Consider the following 17376-nt stretch of genomic DNA (forward strand, 5'->3'; position numbering starts at 1 on the left):
ACGCTCCTCCCGCTCCGCTCAGGCCATTGGCTGGCTGCGCACGCTCCTCCCGCTCCGCTCAGGCCATTGGCTGGCTGCGCACGCTCCTCCCGCTCCGCTCAGGCCATTGGCTGGCTGCGCACGCTCCTCCCGCTCCGCTCAGGCCATTGGCTGGCTGCGCACGCTCCTCCCGCTCCGCTCAGGCCATTGGCTGGCTGCGCACGCTCCTCCCGCTCCGCTCAGGCCATTGGCTGGCTGCGCACGCTCCTCCCGCTCCGCTCAGGCCATTGGCTGGCTGCGCACGCTCCTCCCGCTCCGCTCAGGCCATTGGCTGGCTGCGCACGCTCCTCCCGCTCCGCTCAGGCCATTGGCTGGCTGCGCACGCTCCTCCCGCTCCGCTCAGGCCATTGGCTGGCTGCGCACGCTCCTCCCGCTCCGCTCAGGCCATTGGCTGGCTGCGCACGCTCCTCCCGCTCCGCTCAGGCCATTGGCTGGCTGCGCACGCTCCTCCCGCTCCGCTCAGGCCATTGGCTGGCTGCGCACGCTCCTCCCGCTCCGCTCAGGCCATTGGCTGGCTGCGCACGCTCCTCCCGCTCCGCTCAGGCCATTGGCTGGCTGCGCACGCTCCTCCCGCTCCGCTCAGGCCATTGGCTGGCTGCGCACGCTCCTCCCGCTCCGCTCAGGCCATTGGCTGGCTGCGCACGCTCCTCCCGCTCCGCTCAGGCCATTGGCTGGCTGCGCACGCTCCTCCCGCTCCGCTCAGGCCATTGGCTGGCTGCGCACGCTCCTCCCGCTCCGCTCAGGCCATTGGCTGGCTGCGCACGCTCCTCCCGCTCCGCTCAGGCCATTGGCTGGCTGCGCACGCTCCTCCCGCTCCGCTCAGGCCATTGGCTGGCTGCGCACGCTCCTCCCGCTCCGCTCAGGCCATTGGCTGGCTGCGCACGCTCCTCCCGCTCCGCTCAGGCCATTGGCTGGCTGCGCACGCTCCTCCCGCTCCGCTCAGGCCATTGGCTGGCTGCGCACGCTCCTCCCGCTCCGCTCAGGCCATTGGCTGGCTGCGCACGCTCCTCCCGCTCCGCTCAGGCCATTGGCTGGCTGCGCGCGCTGCCAGAGACGCTCTCACCCTTAACTGGTTTAACTCGTGGGAGGGCGGGAACGCTTAAGAGGGATTCTGTGAGGACACGATTGGCTTATTTTCCCGTCACTCACCTCTCAGTCCCTGAGAGGGACGCGTGCCAGGCATGGAGGGGCGTAGTGCCGCGCATGCGCGCTACGCAGCACCGCCCGCGGCGGTCCGGCTGGGCCTCTGCTTCGCCTTTGGATCCCCACGCCACCGACTGCCTCTCATGCATTGTTTGTGGGGGGGTTTCTTGTTTGGTTTTGGTGTGGGTTTTTTGGGTGTCTTTTGTTTGGGGTTTTTGGGTTTTTTTTAGGAGATACTGCTGAGCCTCTCAAGTCTCTTGTCCTACGGGCACTTACACAATCGGATGTTTAAAACTCAACACATAAAAGTGGGTAGGGAATAGGAAACACAGATAACATTAAGGGGTTTTCTCTTTCACTTGGCATTAAAGCTTAGTTTGCTACCATAGTCTAGGAAGTCTATGCAATTTATAATTTGAAGGAAACTGCAAGATTATGGGAATCTGAGGGGTAACTGGCAATGCCACAAATCTAGCTCGTTTCTTTTTGCCAGGTGTGACCATTGGTTGAGCCCATACAGTGAAATCATTCAGTTCTCCAGGTCGGCAAGATATTTTCCTTTTGTGCATTAGTTTTCTGTTTTCACGAGTTTGCTGGTTCCCTGAGAAACAGCTGAACATTGCATCTCATAATGGCGCTAAGCTGTTAAACAAGTCCAACTGTCAAACCTGTATCATTACAAGTGACTCAGAATGAATAATGAAGGTCAGTGTTCTGAAAAGGGTGTTCAGTAGTGCACAGTAAAGGTGCATTTTCAAGAAACGGAAGTGGTTTAGTATTTTTCAGCCATGAAAGAAAGCTTTTTCTCTCATCTACTGCACTGGCATCCTTTCACATGTGCTGGTTCAGTTTCTTGTTGGAATTTTTCCCCCTAGGTGATTCACCTGATTAAACTGTTGAAAAACCTAGTAAAAGGGTTAAAAAAAAAAAGTTCTGCCTTTAAGTGATGTAAATGGATGTACAGGCAGATCTTGTGAGTGCCAGAGCTGGCATGGGAGAGGGCAGAGCCAGGTGCTTGGGACAGGAGCTCTTCTGGCAGCAGTAAGGGGTGATGGAAGATTTGTTCCTACCTTCCACTTCCTTTAAGATACTATCTTATTTACAGCTCCCTTCCACACAGGATGCTTTAAGAAACTACATGAATTAAAATTAACCTAGTATCTTGTTATTTAGTTTCTCTGTTTCTTTATTACTTGTATCCACAATACATACACTTGCTTGCTACACCCTGATGAACTAAAACTTTTATGAACCTAATACTTCTGTAAATCTTTTGTCTTTTTTCTGGAATTCTTGAAAGTCAGACAATGCCACTCGTGTTATCTGTCATGATGAGGAGTGTGCTGTTGCAGATATCATTGAATCCAGAATATGAAAAACAATTACTATGTCCTTCCTGCCAGACACTTAACATGGTATGCTGGGGTTAAGCCCAGCTGTACATAAGTGTGATCACAACTTCTTTGTCTTGATAGTTGTGAGAAACAGTCATACTTGTTCCCTTTAAAAAAAAAAAAAAGAAAAAATCCAAAACCTTGCCACTTCATTATATGAAGCCAATGCTGAGAAGTCTCCTAAATAATGGATGTGTTGGTGTATACTCAAATTGTAAGACTTTCTGATGTCTGTGGTTAAAATGTTCTAGCAGCTTCACATTACATTTGAGTCAATTTAACATCTTTGCTACCACTTGGGGAAAGATCACTCTTCTAGATCTTAGCCATGCTTTCTTTTCTACAGTTGGTGTAGGCTCTACTCTGGTAGCATATATAATTCAGTTCTTGAATGTTTCCTCCTTGCCTTCCCTCTAAAATGCTCTGAATTTTTGGCATGTTATTATTTCACTTTTTATCAGTTTCATTCACCTTGCTAAATGAATGGGCATTTGGCAAAATTAGCCCAGAATGGGTGGGGGTTTTGGCTGAAGCTGGGAAGGAAAAGAAAGACTTTTTTATGGGAGGGTATAATTTGAATTAAGCTGTAATAGGGAACTTGTACCTTCACTATTCTATCCACCAAGATTGGCCTTCAGTAACTAGTGCACTCCATTTTTGTCTACAGCTAAAAGTGTAAACAGTTTGTGAATTTGAATGACTTCTGAGTTTTGCATCTGTTTGTATACATGCACATAGTCCTTTAACTTACTGACATCTCACTGTTGTTATGTGAGGTTTGGATTACAAATATGATTGAGAATTACATCCTGAGCCTGCATCGTTCGATTTCTGCAATGCATGATTAGGCCTTGTTGCCTTATCTTATGTGGTTTCATATATTTTCACTTGTGAAATTAGATGAAAATATCCTCATTTCAGCCAGACCCTTCAGTCCTCCTGTGTACATCCGCAGCACAACTTTGTATCTTTACAGAAGAAAACCCTTTGATACCTTGGCATCCTGGTTTCAGTTTATGGAATGCCTACAAGGAGGTAGGATTTAAGTGCAAGCAGATTGTCCTCTTCTCCTTTAACACTTCTGGGCAGGCCTTGCAATGAAAATGCACAATTTTTTATCAAGGTGTACAGGAGGAAGGCTGAGCAGCAGTGTTCCTGAAGTCTCCAGGGAATGGAATTCACTAAGCTTTTGGTAAAATGCCAGAAGACTTTGCGCTTGCAACTGATGTGGGATAAAGGCATTTCTGGATAATAAGGACATGCTGCACAGATCATCCACTCATTACAGAGAAAGGTGAAAAAAAGGAGACTTGAAAATGGAAAATTGTATGCCATTTTCCATTTCTGGAAAGAATGAGTAGTGGCTGAGGTTACACTGTACAGACATTTAAAATCTTGATGGCATGTTTTCCCATTGTAGTTCTGAAATTTGTCCCTTCTCTTGCTGTGCTCAGGAAGATTCAGAATTGCTCCTCTCAGCTTAACCTCATCATCTTCTGGAAGACACTATTTTAAATTTCATTAGAGTGAGTGACTGCAGAACTAGGATCTGGTGTTTGCAGGTGTCTGCTGGAGTTGGATATGGTATGCACTGGCTCCTGGAAGCCTGTTTTGCTTTGCCACATTACAGGTGAGGGACTACTCTTGTAATCTGATTTTAATTTTTGCTGAAGAAACTGCTGTCAGTGGTGTAAGCAAGTAATTTTTTTTTGTCTTTTTAAAAAATTTTATGGCAGAAGCCTGCAGAAACATTTTCCAAACAAATTGGCAAATCTGGTTTCAAAGATCTAGTGAAAAAGAACACTAACAATTTAAATTAGATGTGGAAAAGAACAGGAAGCACCTTTCCAAGTGTGAACAGTATATCTGGTAGATGTAGGTTCCCAGCCAACCCTACAACTCCAAAGTTTTCTTTCAAGAGAGATCTGGGGTGTTGTGAAGGGTTTGCTTACACAAATGAGTCTGAAGAGTTGTCCGCTTCTTTTTTGAGTATCCCACTTTTAAAAATGTTGACCTTGTCAAATACATGGAACGGTGAGACAAATTTTTGGAGGTAAAGTTACTAGCAGAATCAATATAAGCCTCAAAGTTACAAGTTAAAACAAGGTAGTGTTCATTTGCAATATTGGATAAAAATTCATTTTAATTTACTGACTGACATATGTTTTCATAATTTGTAGTTCTAGTTTCATCTACTTTGTGGCTTCTAGGTATCACCTTTTTAGCACCTGTCCTCTTGTCTCAGCTTCAGTCAGGAAAAGCAGGAAAAAGAACAGATCCAACATCCTTAGCACAATTGCTGTTGGAGCTCACAAAAGAATTATTGAAATCTTTGAGGAGAAGAAGAGTTCAGTTACTTTGTTGCAGCAGGAAAATCCTGACCAGTGGAGATGTTTGCTCAGTTGAATTTCTGGCTTCTGTATGGTCTTCAGTCTCATCATACTGAATGGGTTTTTGCGGTCACTTGCTATCCTCCCAATTTCCTTTCTGACATGTCTAGTTATTCTCAAGACCTATGCCTCATACATTTAACTCAACCTGAAGTATGATCTCCATTTTGCACACTGTACACTGATTTTTCTGTTTATATAGTGTAACTTTTAATTCTTTTTTCCCAGTGTTGTCTTTAATATCCATATCGATATTTATTCTTATGTTTAGAGATTTTTTTTTAAAAGAAACCAATTTATTTAGGGCTGCTGTCCTACTTATGATAACATAAAACAGCAACCCTAAATAATCCTGTAATTACACAGAACAATTTCCCAACAGCTGTTTCTTAATAAAGCCCATATTTCAGTTTTGGAATTTTTCACTTGATTGTTTCTGAATATCATCCTGTCCAGTGTGCTTCATTATTGGTGCTGTAGGTGCTTACTGTGTAGTGCTTTATCTTGGCCATTGTTTTTCTTTTGTTTTTTCTCTGTCAGTGTCCCTTGATGTTCAAACATTATTAAGGTCAGTACAGACATTATTATGAAACAGGTGCACGTCCATTAAAATCTTGTTAGGAGATGTTATCATATTTCTTGGCACACATAATTAATTCAGGTTTCACTTACTGCTTCAATGGAAGGTGAAATCGCTGCTCAAGGATGCAGTGGTAAAGTTCCCTGCTTTTGAATTTTAAATTGATACTCTTGTGGCCCTGGATTACCACTTGTGAGCTGGTTCAGTGTCTGTCTTGCCTGGTGAAACGTAGTAAGGATTTGGAGCTCATACGCTGTAGCCTATGATTCTTTGTGGCAGGGAGGCCAGATTCTCCGAAAAACCCAATATGTTAGACTGTGGCGTGGTCAGTTCTGACAGTGGTATACGCTCTCTTTCATGCCTTTGTTTTTTATCACCTAACTTACATGAGAATTTGATTATGAAGTATGATGTTGATTGACAGCCAGCTGAACAGGAACCAGCAGTGTGCCCAGGTGGCCAAGAAGGCCAATGGCATCCTGGCTTGTGTCAGCAATAGTGTGGCCAGCAGGGACAAGGAAAGGATCTTACCCCTGTACTCGGCACTGGTAAGGCCACATCTCAATTATTGAGTTCATTTTTGGGCCCCTCACTCCAAAAAGGCCATTGAACGACTCGAGCATGTCCAGAGAAGGGCAACGGAGCTGGTGCAGGGTCTGGAGCACAGATCCGATGGGGAGCGGCTGAGGGAACTGGGGGGGTTTAGTCTGGAGAAGAGGAGGCTGAGGGGAGACCTCATGGCCCTCTACAGCTCCCTGAAAGGAGGGTGCAGAGAGGGGGGATGAGTCTCTTGAGCCAAGTAGTAAGTGGTAGGACAAGAGGGAATGGCCTCAAGCTGCGCCAGGCAAGGGTTAGACTGGCTAACACTGGGTTGTTGGGCATTGTAATGGGCTGCCCAGGGCAGGGGGGGAGTCCCCATCCCTGGAGGGGTTGAAGAGTTGGATTGATCCAGCGCTGAGGGATCTGGTGGAGTTGAGAACAGTCAGTGTGAGGTTAATGGTTGGACTGAATGATTTTCAAGGTCTTTTCCAACCGAGATGATTCTATGATTCCTTGATTGAAAGTATGACCTATGTTTGACCATACAGGTCTTGTTTGAGTCATTGCTGGCATTGGGCCTCAATGTAGTATAAAAACTGTTGTTTGCATGTGCCCATGCTCATTTTCAGAGCAAAGTTAGTTGTGTTTAGTGTTGTTGACCTTCGTGTGGCAAAGTATGATGAGGGTGTTCTTTGGTGGCTTGCTTGTTTTTTAAAATTTTTTTTTCCATCTGATACTAGTCTGTCTCAGTCCGTTTCCATCTTTCTCACCCAAAGGCTGTCTTGTGCAGTATTTGAAATTTGATCCTTCTTCATCAACTTTTTGAAGAGGAGATTAATGGGAAAGAACAGTTTGTGGTGTTTTCAGAATGCTTGTCTTTCCACGTAGCCGCATCTGGAAGAAAACCAGTTACACTCAAAATATCCACTGTTACATGAGAATGTAGAAGATTTGGACATTACTAAAAATCCCCAGTTGAGGAGAAGAAATAATTGTGTAAAAACTGTTCCACTAGATGGAGAAAAATATTTTCTAGTGATTGACGCTAAGAAATATTGCTAAATCTCTAACTGTTGCTGAAAACCAGGGAAAAGTATGTACTCTTAGAAGTAGTTTTAATTATTGGTCCCTTACAGGTCTCAGTTTAAGCTGCTTGAGTGCATTATTCAGGAATTGTATCTTAAGTCTTTGAAAGTGGCTGTGGAACTCTCTTAAGATTCTTGCAGAGGAAATGCTTTGTATCAATTCTCAAATGAGGTATTCAGAGTGAGATGTGCTTCTTTGAAAAGACTTTTTCTCCTTTTTTTGTTACAACTGATGTTCTGAAGGTCACTGTGCCCGCTGCAAGTTGCGTCGCCAGGTTTTTCTGCAAGGAATTTTTAGGGGACAGTGGACTGGTGAGAAGGCTTTTTTGCTTGTTTATTTTTGAGATGAGCAATTTAAAAATTTGACTTTTAAAATATCTTCTGGTGCGCCAGTTTTTATTTAAAATTCATCTTTACATTAATGTTATGCTGTGCTTAAACTCTGAATAAGAGTTAATTTATTTGAATAAATAAAGGCTGCCAACCAGCTTCTGCATTGACATGGTTTTATAGTATCAGTTTGTTGCTGACAGATTCCATCAAAAGCAAGATTTATCTTTAAGTGGTTGAAAGACTGTAAAAATATCAACCAAACAAAACTGATTTTTAGAAACAATGTCCTGTGATGGTATTCAGATGGGTCTGAGTTAGAGATTCAAAAATACTGCATGTCTAACTTGTGATGGGACATCCTTTATTGCTAATGCTTTTACCTTTAACACAAAGCTCTGTAAAACTGTCCTTTGTGTGAAAATAAATAATTTTGTATCTGGCATTGCAAAAGAAAGCTAACTGACCCTAGAAGTACTTGTTTCATGGCTAATTCATGCTGTGATAAACATAATTTAATTTCCTTCAAGGGAAGCTGGATCTGGACATTCAGGCATTGGTTTCTGTAAGCTATTCTCAGCGTGCACATCAGCAGTCAAACGGATGATGTTCGGTTCATTGCAATTTGCTCACTGTGGCCCTTAGTTAGAGAAAAAGAAAAGCTCAGTCAGGGAAACATTTATAAGACAAGAATGAAAGTGGATTTTTTTTCTTACCCAAAAGGCAGAAAAGAGAGAACAGTCTTAATTTACTTACTCTTAAGCTCCAGAATCCACAGCCTAATTGCTCTGCAGTTGCACTGGCCCTTAATAGGAACATAACTCCTTGATTGGAGAGAAGTAAAGCTTCAGTGGGTAATGTTGCTTGAGGTTTTTTGAGAGGGCAGTGTTTCTCATACAAAAAGAAAATAATCAGATTAGGCTACTGTGATAAATGATCACAGATTTTTGAGTAGTTTTAGCTGATGTAACCAAGCAGCTGATGACTTACTACCATGTAGAGCTTGGTGATTTCATGGGGATGTCTTAGTGTGGGGAGCATAGAAAAGTTCTGGAATGGTGTTTGTCAAAAAAGGCTATTACAGGTTTTATGATAGTGATAAAGAAAATAGGATCCCATCCAGATCCTTTCTTCTGCTGTCTCCTTTCTTTGATTCTTGAAGGCTGGGGAGGTTCGTATATCTACAGTGTGTGAATCATCAAATGGAAGTGAAAATTGAGATTGGCAGAGTTTTACTATTTGTTCACAGATAAAAATTGCTTAGCAATGATGAACAAACAGAACTTAATGTGTGGGTTTATCTTCAGCTGAAGGAACCTTTTGCTTAATAAATGGTTATTCATGTCCTTAAACCAGCACAGAAATCTCATATTGAAAAAGGCTATTCAAAGTTTTACTTGAAGTTAACTGGAAGTACAACCCCCTAAATGAGTATTTCAAAGGTACCTATAATAATTCATGCTTATCTGGAACCTTTCATACAGGGAAATTCAAGTGCATTAGGAGGGGAGTGCAATTTTATTATTGTGTACAGATGTATAGACTTGAAAGAGTGGAGAGAAAATGCACAAAATCACCCTGTCAAATGATAGTAAACCTTTATTCTGTGCCTTATGGAGTCACTTCCCTTTTTCTCTCCACTGGACAAAGCTGTCTGCTTCAGAAGGGTCACTGCTGTTGGTTGTCATCTGGGGTTTGATTTTTGGCTATGTCTTGGCTGGGGTGACAGTACGAGGAATTCATTGAATAATACAATCCTATACATGATCTAATGTATATCACAGAAGCATGTAATTGTCATGACCATTTGTGCCTTTTGATGTAAAGGTGAAGAAAAATGGAGTGAAAATACAGTATTTCTTAAATTATTGTCACAATATGGTAAGCTGTGATTAACTCAAAAGATACTTAATGGAATACTTATTTCTTTTTAAACACATAATTTGTTAATTGTTCACTAAATCTTGATTTTTACTTTATTTATCATGCTATATTTTACATGGCCTTCTAAGGCCTGAATGTGAGACACTTTAAATGAAGGACCTATTTGCTCATCTAAGATCAAGGCTGAAGTAGTTAGTGGTGTAGGAGCTGGTAATGCTAGCAATTTTCATGCTGTAGACGGTTGACTAATGTCTGTTTATCAGAAAGTAAGGAAAAAGTCTGTCTGTTCTCACTGTGCAGCTGGGAGCTTTTGCTTGAAGGCATACCAGTCTGTACTAGCAAGCTGTCCTCATAGAATATCTTTGCCCAGTGATGTCTGGGGAGTAGAAGCAGGCAGGGCTACTTAGAATGTGATCAAGTGGCATCAGCTGGGGCCATAAGATTCCACCACTCTCTTGGGCTGTTTCAGGACCTTCCTTGGTGTAGCCTTTTTCAGCTTTTCCTGAGCTACAAGTCTCAGCCGATCATGAAGCTGCCTGCTGGAGCTCAGTTTCAAGACAGCTTTCTTATGACAGCTTTCTTATTCCAGCTCTGTTGGCTGTGACTGAGTAGAAATGAAATCTGCCATATGTTATGGTATCAATTTCTTGTGCGATTTTTCTTTTAAAGTTTTCTATCATTTTGTTAGGAGTGAGAGGTACCATTTCCTAATTTTTTTTTGTAGCATTGGCATTATCAACAACTTAAGGAGACGGTAGAGGGCTTGGGAAAGAGAAATGGAAAACACCCCATCCTTTTCTTACTCTGAGTAAGATGAATTGAAACTTCTGAAGTCAGAGGACTAGCTAAGAATCCATCTGCCTTTTTTTTTTGTTGCAGTATACATGAAACTTGAGATCTGAACCTGCTATGACTGACCCAGACGTCCTCACTGAGGTCCCAGCAGCTCTCAAACGCCTTGCCAAATATGTGGTGCGTGGCTTTTATGGCATTGAACATGCTTTGGCTCTGGACATTCTCATCAGGAACCCCTGTGTGAAGGAAGAGGACATGCTAGAGCTCCTTAAGTTTGATAGGAAGCAGTTGCGGGCTGTCCTCAACACCCTCAAGGGTGACAAATTCATCAAATGCAGGATGAGGGTAGAGACAGCTCCAGATGGCAAAACCACCCGTCATAACTACTACTTCATCAACTACCGCCTTCTGGTTAACGTGGTGAAGTACAAGCTGGACCACATGAGGAGGAGGATTGAGACAGATGAAAGAGACTCCACCAATCGCGCCTCTTTTAAGTGCCCCATTTGCTTCAGCACTTTCACAGACTTGGAGGCCAACCAGCTGTTTGACCCCAGGACAGGTAAGAAAGAGTACAGGTAACAGAATGCTCTTGCTGTCTCCTTCATCATGTAAGTGCTGGGCTTTAAGGGAAAGGACTCTTAGGCTAATTCTTTTGAGCCTGGTCAGAGATAGGGGACACTGTTTCTGCAGGCGGTGAATATCTGAGTAAAATACAAAAGTACTGTGAATTGTTGCTGTGACCTAAACAGTCATATTTTGCTGCCCCACTGGTAGTTGTTTTGTTAATGGATGCAGTAGTTTTTACACAGTCTGCACAGACAAATAGCAATGCTGGTAAAATGCTTGTACAGATGCTGGAGTGACAAGCCATAGAGAAATTGAGGTCTTATCACAATCAAATTCAAGGGTGAATAAGGCAGTCTGTCCTTGTTGGAAGCTGACAGCTTTTCAGTATAACCTGGTCTTGCCTGTAAATTGTATGAATTACTGGTAGTTTGCAGAGAGGGCATATATATATATATATATATATATATATTTGACTTTTGTATGCAAAAAATTTGTACTTTAGAGATGGATGGCCATGCTAGGAGTGAGTTGTTCCTGTTTAATTTTCTTCTAGCCAGTTCATTCTACTGCACAACCATGCTTCCCCAGTGTAAAGCAGTCTCACAAAAGTTAGAAGAAATTAATTACAGACTTTGTGGTTGGGAGTAAACAAGATTCTTTTCCAAGTGTGTGTCTCAGTGGAGTGTGTATCTATCATGCATATGAAATAAGAATATTTTCTGGGTGTCATTGTCTACAGGGGCAGTCCAAATACTTTGTGTCTTCTGTGCTTCTGCGCCAGGGAAGAAAAGGAAGAACACCTGCACCTGATGAGATCCTATTTTGCTAGTTTAACCTAGGATTATTCTGGGGAAAAGGCAGGGAGCAGGGCTTGGCTGTTAGGCTTCCACCTTCTGAATTAGTTTCTTTTTAATTTTTCCCTTTGAATTCTTTGACCTGATCTTGCTTTTTTTCCAGAAAAATAAAAGAGCAAGTCAGGAGAGCTCTTGGAAACATTGGAATGTGGTGCTTTGTGTCAGTCATCATAGTGAGAAACTGTAGAAATTCATTGTCATTGGTCTTGAAGCTTTTAATGTCGGGTTACATCAGATGTCTAATCTGCTTTGGAGAAGGGCAAATACCCAGCAGATTTTCAGCCTATCATTTACCCTCTTTCTTGCCTCCAGAGATCAAGAGCTGTGAATCTCTTTTTACTTGAACAACCATGAAAATTACATTTAGTAGTTGAGGAGCAGAATCCACCAAGGCAAATAACGGTCATTGCTGTAATTCAGCGCATCTCTCTGGGTGGAAGTTGCTCCCTCATGAAGCACCAAAACCTGCGGTGCCAGCACAGATATTCTTGCTCACCACTGAGTGGAAACTACACACACTCTCTACAATTATGATCATCTGTGGTAGCTACAGTCGTGGGTGTTGGGCTGAAGGGGAATAATTCTTCTGCAGTTTGCTCCCAACTATATTTGTTCTCTGCACAGGTCCTCTACTCTATCCTTACTGAAGCAGAGAACAAATATAGTTGGGAGTGTAAGACGCTCATCCCAAGGGGACCCATAACACTTTCAGTTTGCCTGTGTGGGCAGTGAGTTCCAAGAGGGGAGAGCTGGCTGTCGAGGAGATGCAGAAAATATAATGCTGGGATTCGGCTTTGACAGCAAGGTCTGTGTTCCAGGAACTTATGAGGTCAACCAAGGGTTTGTTTGCAGTACAGGCAATGGCTGCCTTCACAATGCAAAATCTTTCACTGGCACGTGGAGTGTTTTGCAGTTTTGCTGATAGAAGGAAAGATTGAGTGCTGTTTTGCCAGCAATCCCCAGCAGTTCATTTCTGTCAGTATTAATGCAAATAACAAGATAGCTAGTTTTACCTTCACATAACTTTCAATAAGAACATACCTGTCTGGAATTTATGTATATTCTGTTTCTTCTTATGTAACTTAAGTCAGTGAGACCTTAATGTGCGTAGTGCATTGTTGTTTCTTAAGAGCTTTTACACGGAATACCAGTTTGACTAGGGCTCTCCAGTTACTCTTTAGGAAGGACTCATACTGTCCCCTAACCATGAGATTGCTGATTGTTTCCATTCCAGGTAAATAAGTGGGCGATTTTGTTTGGTTTTTTTTTTTAGTGAGAATGGCTGCTTTGTATTGCCATGGTTTGTGTTCTGCATGTGTTTCCTGCTCCTTTGAAATTATGTATTAGGAAAGCACTGTGACACCTTTGGGTCTCTCATGGAGGGAGCTCATGAGGACAAGGCCTGTAGAGGAACAAGGTTTATTAGTGAATAGCCATCCTTTTCTCCAAGCATGTCTTTAGCCCTTATCAGCTCTATGCATAAACCTCTCTCACTCACTGAAACTCATGGCAGTACAACTGCTGAAGGGCAGCTGAAAGCCACATGAATTTTAGCCACGGTTGACCTGAGCTGCTCCTGGACTGCAGCCACGTTGATAAAATTCTCTGAATTAAAAGGCCTGTAGGGCCAAGGTTTGTTAGTCCATAGAGCAAGCAAAGCATGGAAGGCATCCTCTGCACTAGTCTGGACCAAGCTGAGATCTGCTGTTAAAAGACATCCTGTTTCACTGTCTGCTTCTTGTCCTTGTCACTCAGAACTGGGGATAGTTTAGCTGTCCTATGTTTACTTCTGCTTTGCTTTCCTCTTCCCTAGTTAAAACTCAAATCCAAACTGTGAACAATTGTTGTAGAATGAAAGCAGGGTTGGAAGAGGAGGTTATTTCTTTTGCCCATCTTTATCAGTGATGGTAAGGAGGTTTCCAGAATCTCTTCATGCCCATAGTTGTGCCATCAAAATTTGTGAATTAACAGTACTTGTGTAGAGCCTCTTCATAAGTTGGATCTGTAGTGCTCTTCAATTTTTACCACATCATCTGAGTCTGTCTTGACTTTAGCAGAGGTCTGTTTCTTACAGGTTACCAGCTGTCAGATGGAGGCTTTTTCAGCTCCGTGCTTTACTCCATTTGTGAATAATTTTGAAATAAAATGACGTGTTTATTTTTTCATCAGAACATGTGATTACTGATGTTTTTGAAAGGTGGAAATGTGTCTACTGAGAGAAAATAATTGATAGTAACAGGAATATGTTTTCAGGGCACATAGGTATAGATGTGTTTTTTGCTGTTTGTCAAATGTATTTGGAATAATATTTTTGAACAGAGTAGCAAGTTTGCCACTAAGGTAATTTTGAATGTAGATGTAAGATGGTATAAATGTTATTTTGAGAATGTGATCTCTCTGTTTTTAAAAGTATTCTATGATTTTTCTCCATCCCCTTTTCTGCCATTAAACATCTCAACCCAAAAAAAGCTCCAAAAACTTACTATTCTGTCAGAGGTTGAATAAATATTGTCTGGTACTTGTAGAAAGTTCAAGGACCAGAATCGTGCAATGTTAAAGAAACTGTCAGATGGTGAAAGTCAAGGTGACGAAAAAGCTAGAGTTTTGCTGCTGCTTCAATTCACAAAGGGATCTTTTGAAAAGTGAAAAGAAAAGAAACACATGTTGTGTTGGAGGAGTCACTTGGTTGTATGACTAGTGAGTGGCTGCCAGCTCTAAGCACTGTGTGCCCAGGTCATGAGTTTTAGTCCCATCTGCTCTAAATGAAGAGCTTGAACATATCTCCAGATACCACACTTTCTCCTCAGTGGCAGTTTTTACTGTTGCCTCTAAAGAGGCAGTATCAGTAACTTCTGCTTTTAGAGGCAAACAGCTTGGACACAGCATTCTTTTGTATTGCAAAAGTTTGTTCCAGAAACTTATAGCAAAGCTAAAAAGAACTTTCTGATTCAAGAGGTCACAGTTTTGTGGTTTGCCTATTGACCTGGCAGTGCCTTTGACAGGAATTGGTGCAGGCTGGGTTGTTACACTAGCAGACAGTTCTTGCCCACTTTCATGGGTGTTTTGAGATCTACATGTTAAAGAAGTTTCTTCGCTGTCCAGGTGTCTGGTATTAATTATCCTTGCAGTTCGAACCCTAGCAGAGTGTCAGGCATTGAATCTTATAAAAAAATAATTTATTCAAATGGTATAGCTGAGGAAAAAACAGCTCGAGCTGGGGGCTTCTGGAGAGGGACCCCAAACAAAGCAACCCCTGGGCTATGCACCTGTCTTTCATCTGCCTTTTGGAACAATAATGATTCTGGTCTGAGATCTTCTAACACCTTATTGGATTCCTTCTCTGTCTCCAGGAAGGCAACATCTTCTCGAGTTGCAGCTTCTGCTGATGATTGTAGCCTCCTTAACTTTTGGTTTGCACTGCTTCTGGAGGCCCTTTTTTACTTAACTAGGTAAAAGTTCAGGAAATCTAGGTGAAAGTTCATAGCTTGTGGCCTAAGGCTTCAGCAAATCTAGCTATTCATGCTAAGTATTGCTAAACAAATATGTATCAAATCAGACAATATTATGATGTGACCCCTCTGTCCTAATGCTGATAGACTATGAGATACATGCTATTTAAAATTATCTAAGCTAAATGGCTAGTATTTCTTAACATACAGGCAGAAACCCAGTAATGCTGTATGAATGGTGTTACTTTTAGTTTTGTATTTCAGATTGGATGACTGAGAAAGGAGAAGGATTGTAGTTTTCCTAGAAGATCCTAATATAAGTACGTGAAATACAAGTGTGTATTTTTAATTTCGTGTGCTGTTGTCTGCTGTCTACCCCTGCTCTGCTATTTCATCACTCTTTGTTCTACATGTGAGCAATTGCATGGTGCTGCCGCTGTGATGAAGCCTCACACAGGTGGAAAGCTGCAGCCATTCCCTTAAAGAAGGTAAGGGTTATCTCTTGAGGCAGGGATGTACAAGAAAGAGTTTGAGTAGCAGTAAAAACCAGATGTTAAATCCATATTGTCAATAACACTGCTGAACTCTGTTCCCAGTCTAGGGCTGACGGTGGGCACTGGTGTAAGGGACGCTGGCTTTTCAAGTGTTTCACCTGGAGATTAAGGTGTTATTTCATTAGGCTGTTGCACAGACCTAGGGAAAGAATTCTCTTCCCTGTGCTTTTAGATGGAGGAACTACAGAAATTTGGTTTCTGTAGGCCAGTTCCTGAAGCTGCAGAGCCATCTAAACAACTTGATACCATCTTGTGGATTGGATTTTTTTTTAAAATAAATAAAATTAAATATGCACAAGTGTGTTCTGCAGCATGTGTGGGGAAGGACGGGAGGGAGCTGCGTTGTCTCACCCAGCAGAGGGAGCTGTCTTCTTTTCTCTGCATGGGCTTGGGTTGATTAATTTATTGAATGTCACAAAACTGGAAATTATGTTCATGGATACGTGTTCTGTAGCGTGATTAATTGGATCTGGTTGGGGAAGGTCTCTCTGATGTATCCTGTTCTTATATCCTAATCATATTTGTAAATCTACTGTAGCATTGGAGTTAACTGTCATATTCAAGGGCAATTTCAAAGAAAGTATGTGACTAGAAACTGCAAAAGGTAGAGTGGGGTTGAAGTGAAGGAGTGACAGAAATGAGATCCTGCAGGGCATCGTTGTTATTCAGTCCTGGATTTCCTTAGGTATTCTAAATACCAAACTCTATCAAGATACTCACCAGTGTGGCAGGTGAATTTGATGTTAGAAAGAAAATACAAGGCTAGATGAAGTCGTTTTCCCTCTGCTCTGTTCTACCTTGAGAATATAATTTTCATCCAGTCTTGTGTTTCTTTCACTTCTGTTACTGTGAAGAAAAACCTTGAGTTTAACAGTAAATTGTAATTACAGTTAGTCTCTCTTACATACATCTATACATTAAGTGTCCTTACCATAACATTCAGTTAGATAAGACATGAATAACAGTATAAAGAGGATGGAAGATAAGTGGGTAATGTGAATCAGGAAGATGATATTGGGATGTTCTTAGTTTCAGTTGTAAAAACTGGAGTCTGTTGCTGTTATTGGAATTCATAGCTAATTACTTGCCTACTCTTTGCCCTCCCAGAGTTTGCTCTTGGTTTGGTGAATGGTTGCTGTCTTACTGTTCAAGATGCATGGTAACAGGAACATACTGTGTCTCTGGATCCCTTTCTTATTCTGTATGCTGATATGAAATTTAATTTGGGAAGAACAGATTGAAGGTGGCAACATCAGTTTTATAGAAGGGAAGACAACACCTTGAATTTCATTTTAATCCCACTTGTTTTACTGTCAGCCTCTCACACATCATTTGTGTACTTCATAGCAGAATTGCACATAATGTGTTCAGAGGCTGGTTTTCTGTCCCTCTCACAAGGCACCTTATATCACATCTAGGCAGTCTGCATGCAGCTGAGCATTTGTTTGGTTTGGGCCCTATTACTGAGATTAGAAATTTGACCAGTCTTTGATTTTTTTGCTTTGACCTGTGTTGACTTCTCGAGCTACTGCCTTTTTTTCTGAATGCTCAGCTTCTCACTTCATCCCCAGTGAGCTATTCAGAACAAATCTGTCTTCTCATTTTGAATTTCTGCTTCCTCAGGCAAGTTCTACAGTAGCTTCAAATCTTCCTCATATGATTCAAATTACTTCTGAGTCTGTTCTGTTTTGTTAATTTTTTCTTATCCTTCCCCTTCTCTCAGTTTTTTGCCTTGACTGTTTTTTGTGAAGCTCTTGTGGCCATTTCTG

The 17376-nt window shown here is 42.2% G+C and overlaps 2 protein-coding genes across 2 annotated transcripts in view; one reads left to right on the forward strand and one right to left on the reverse strand.

The window, feature by feature from the left end:
* Positions 1 to 1222, reverse strand: part of RABL3 (RAB, member of RAS oncogene family like 3) — a 14457-nt gene extending 13235 nt beyond the window's left edge. Inside the window, exon 1 of the mRNA XM_026847115.1 lies at positions 1189 to 1222. Within this exon, the coding sequence (XP_026702916.1) occupies positions 1189 to 1222 (34 nt within the window). The remainder of the gene's footprint in view (positions 1 to 1188) is intronic.
* A 2366-nt stretch (positions 1223 to 3588) lies between these two features.
* Positions 3589 to 17376, forward strand: part of GTF2E1 (general transcription factor IIE subunit 1) — a 63568-nt gene continuing 49780 nt past the window's right edge. Inside the window, exons 1-2 of the mRNA XM_026849346.1 lie at positions 3589 to 3611; positions 10265 to 10742. Coding sequence (XP_026705147.1) covers positions 10295 to 10742 — 448 coding nt within the window. The 5' untranslated portion in view covers positions 3589 to 3611; positions 10265 to 10294. The remainder of the gene's footprint in view (positions 3612 to 10264; positions 10743 to 17376) is intronic.

Source organism: Athene cunicularia (genome assembly GCF_003259725.1).
Source record: "Athene cunicularia isolate RWA chromosome 1 unlocalized genomic scaffold, athCun1 chr1_part1, whole genome shotgun sequence".
In the NCBI taxonomy this organism is placed as follows: domain Eukaryota; kingdom Metazoa; phylum Chordata; class Aves; order Strigiformes; family Strigidae; genus Athene; species Athene cunicularia.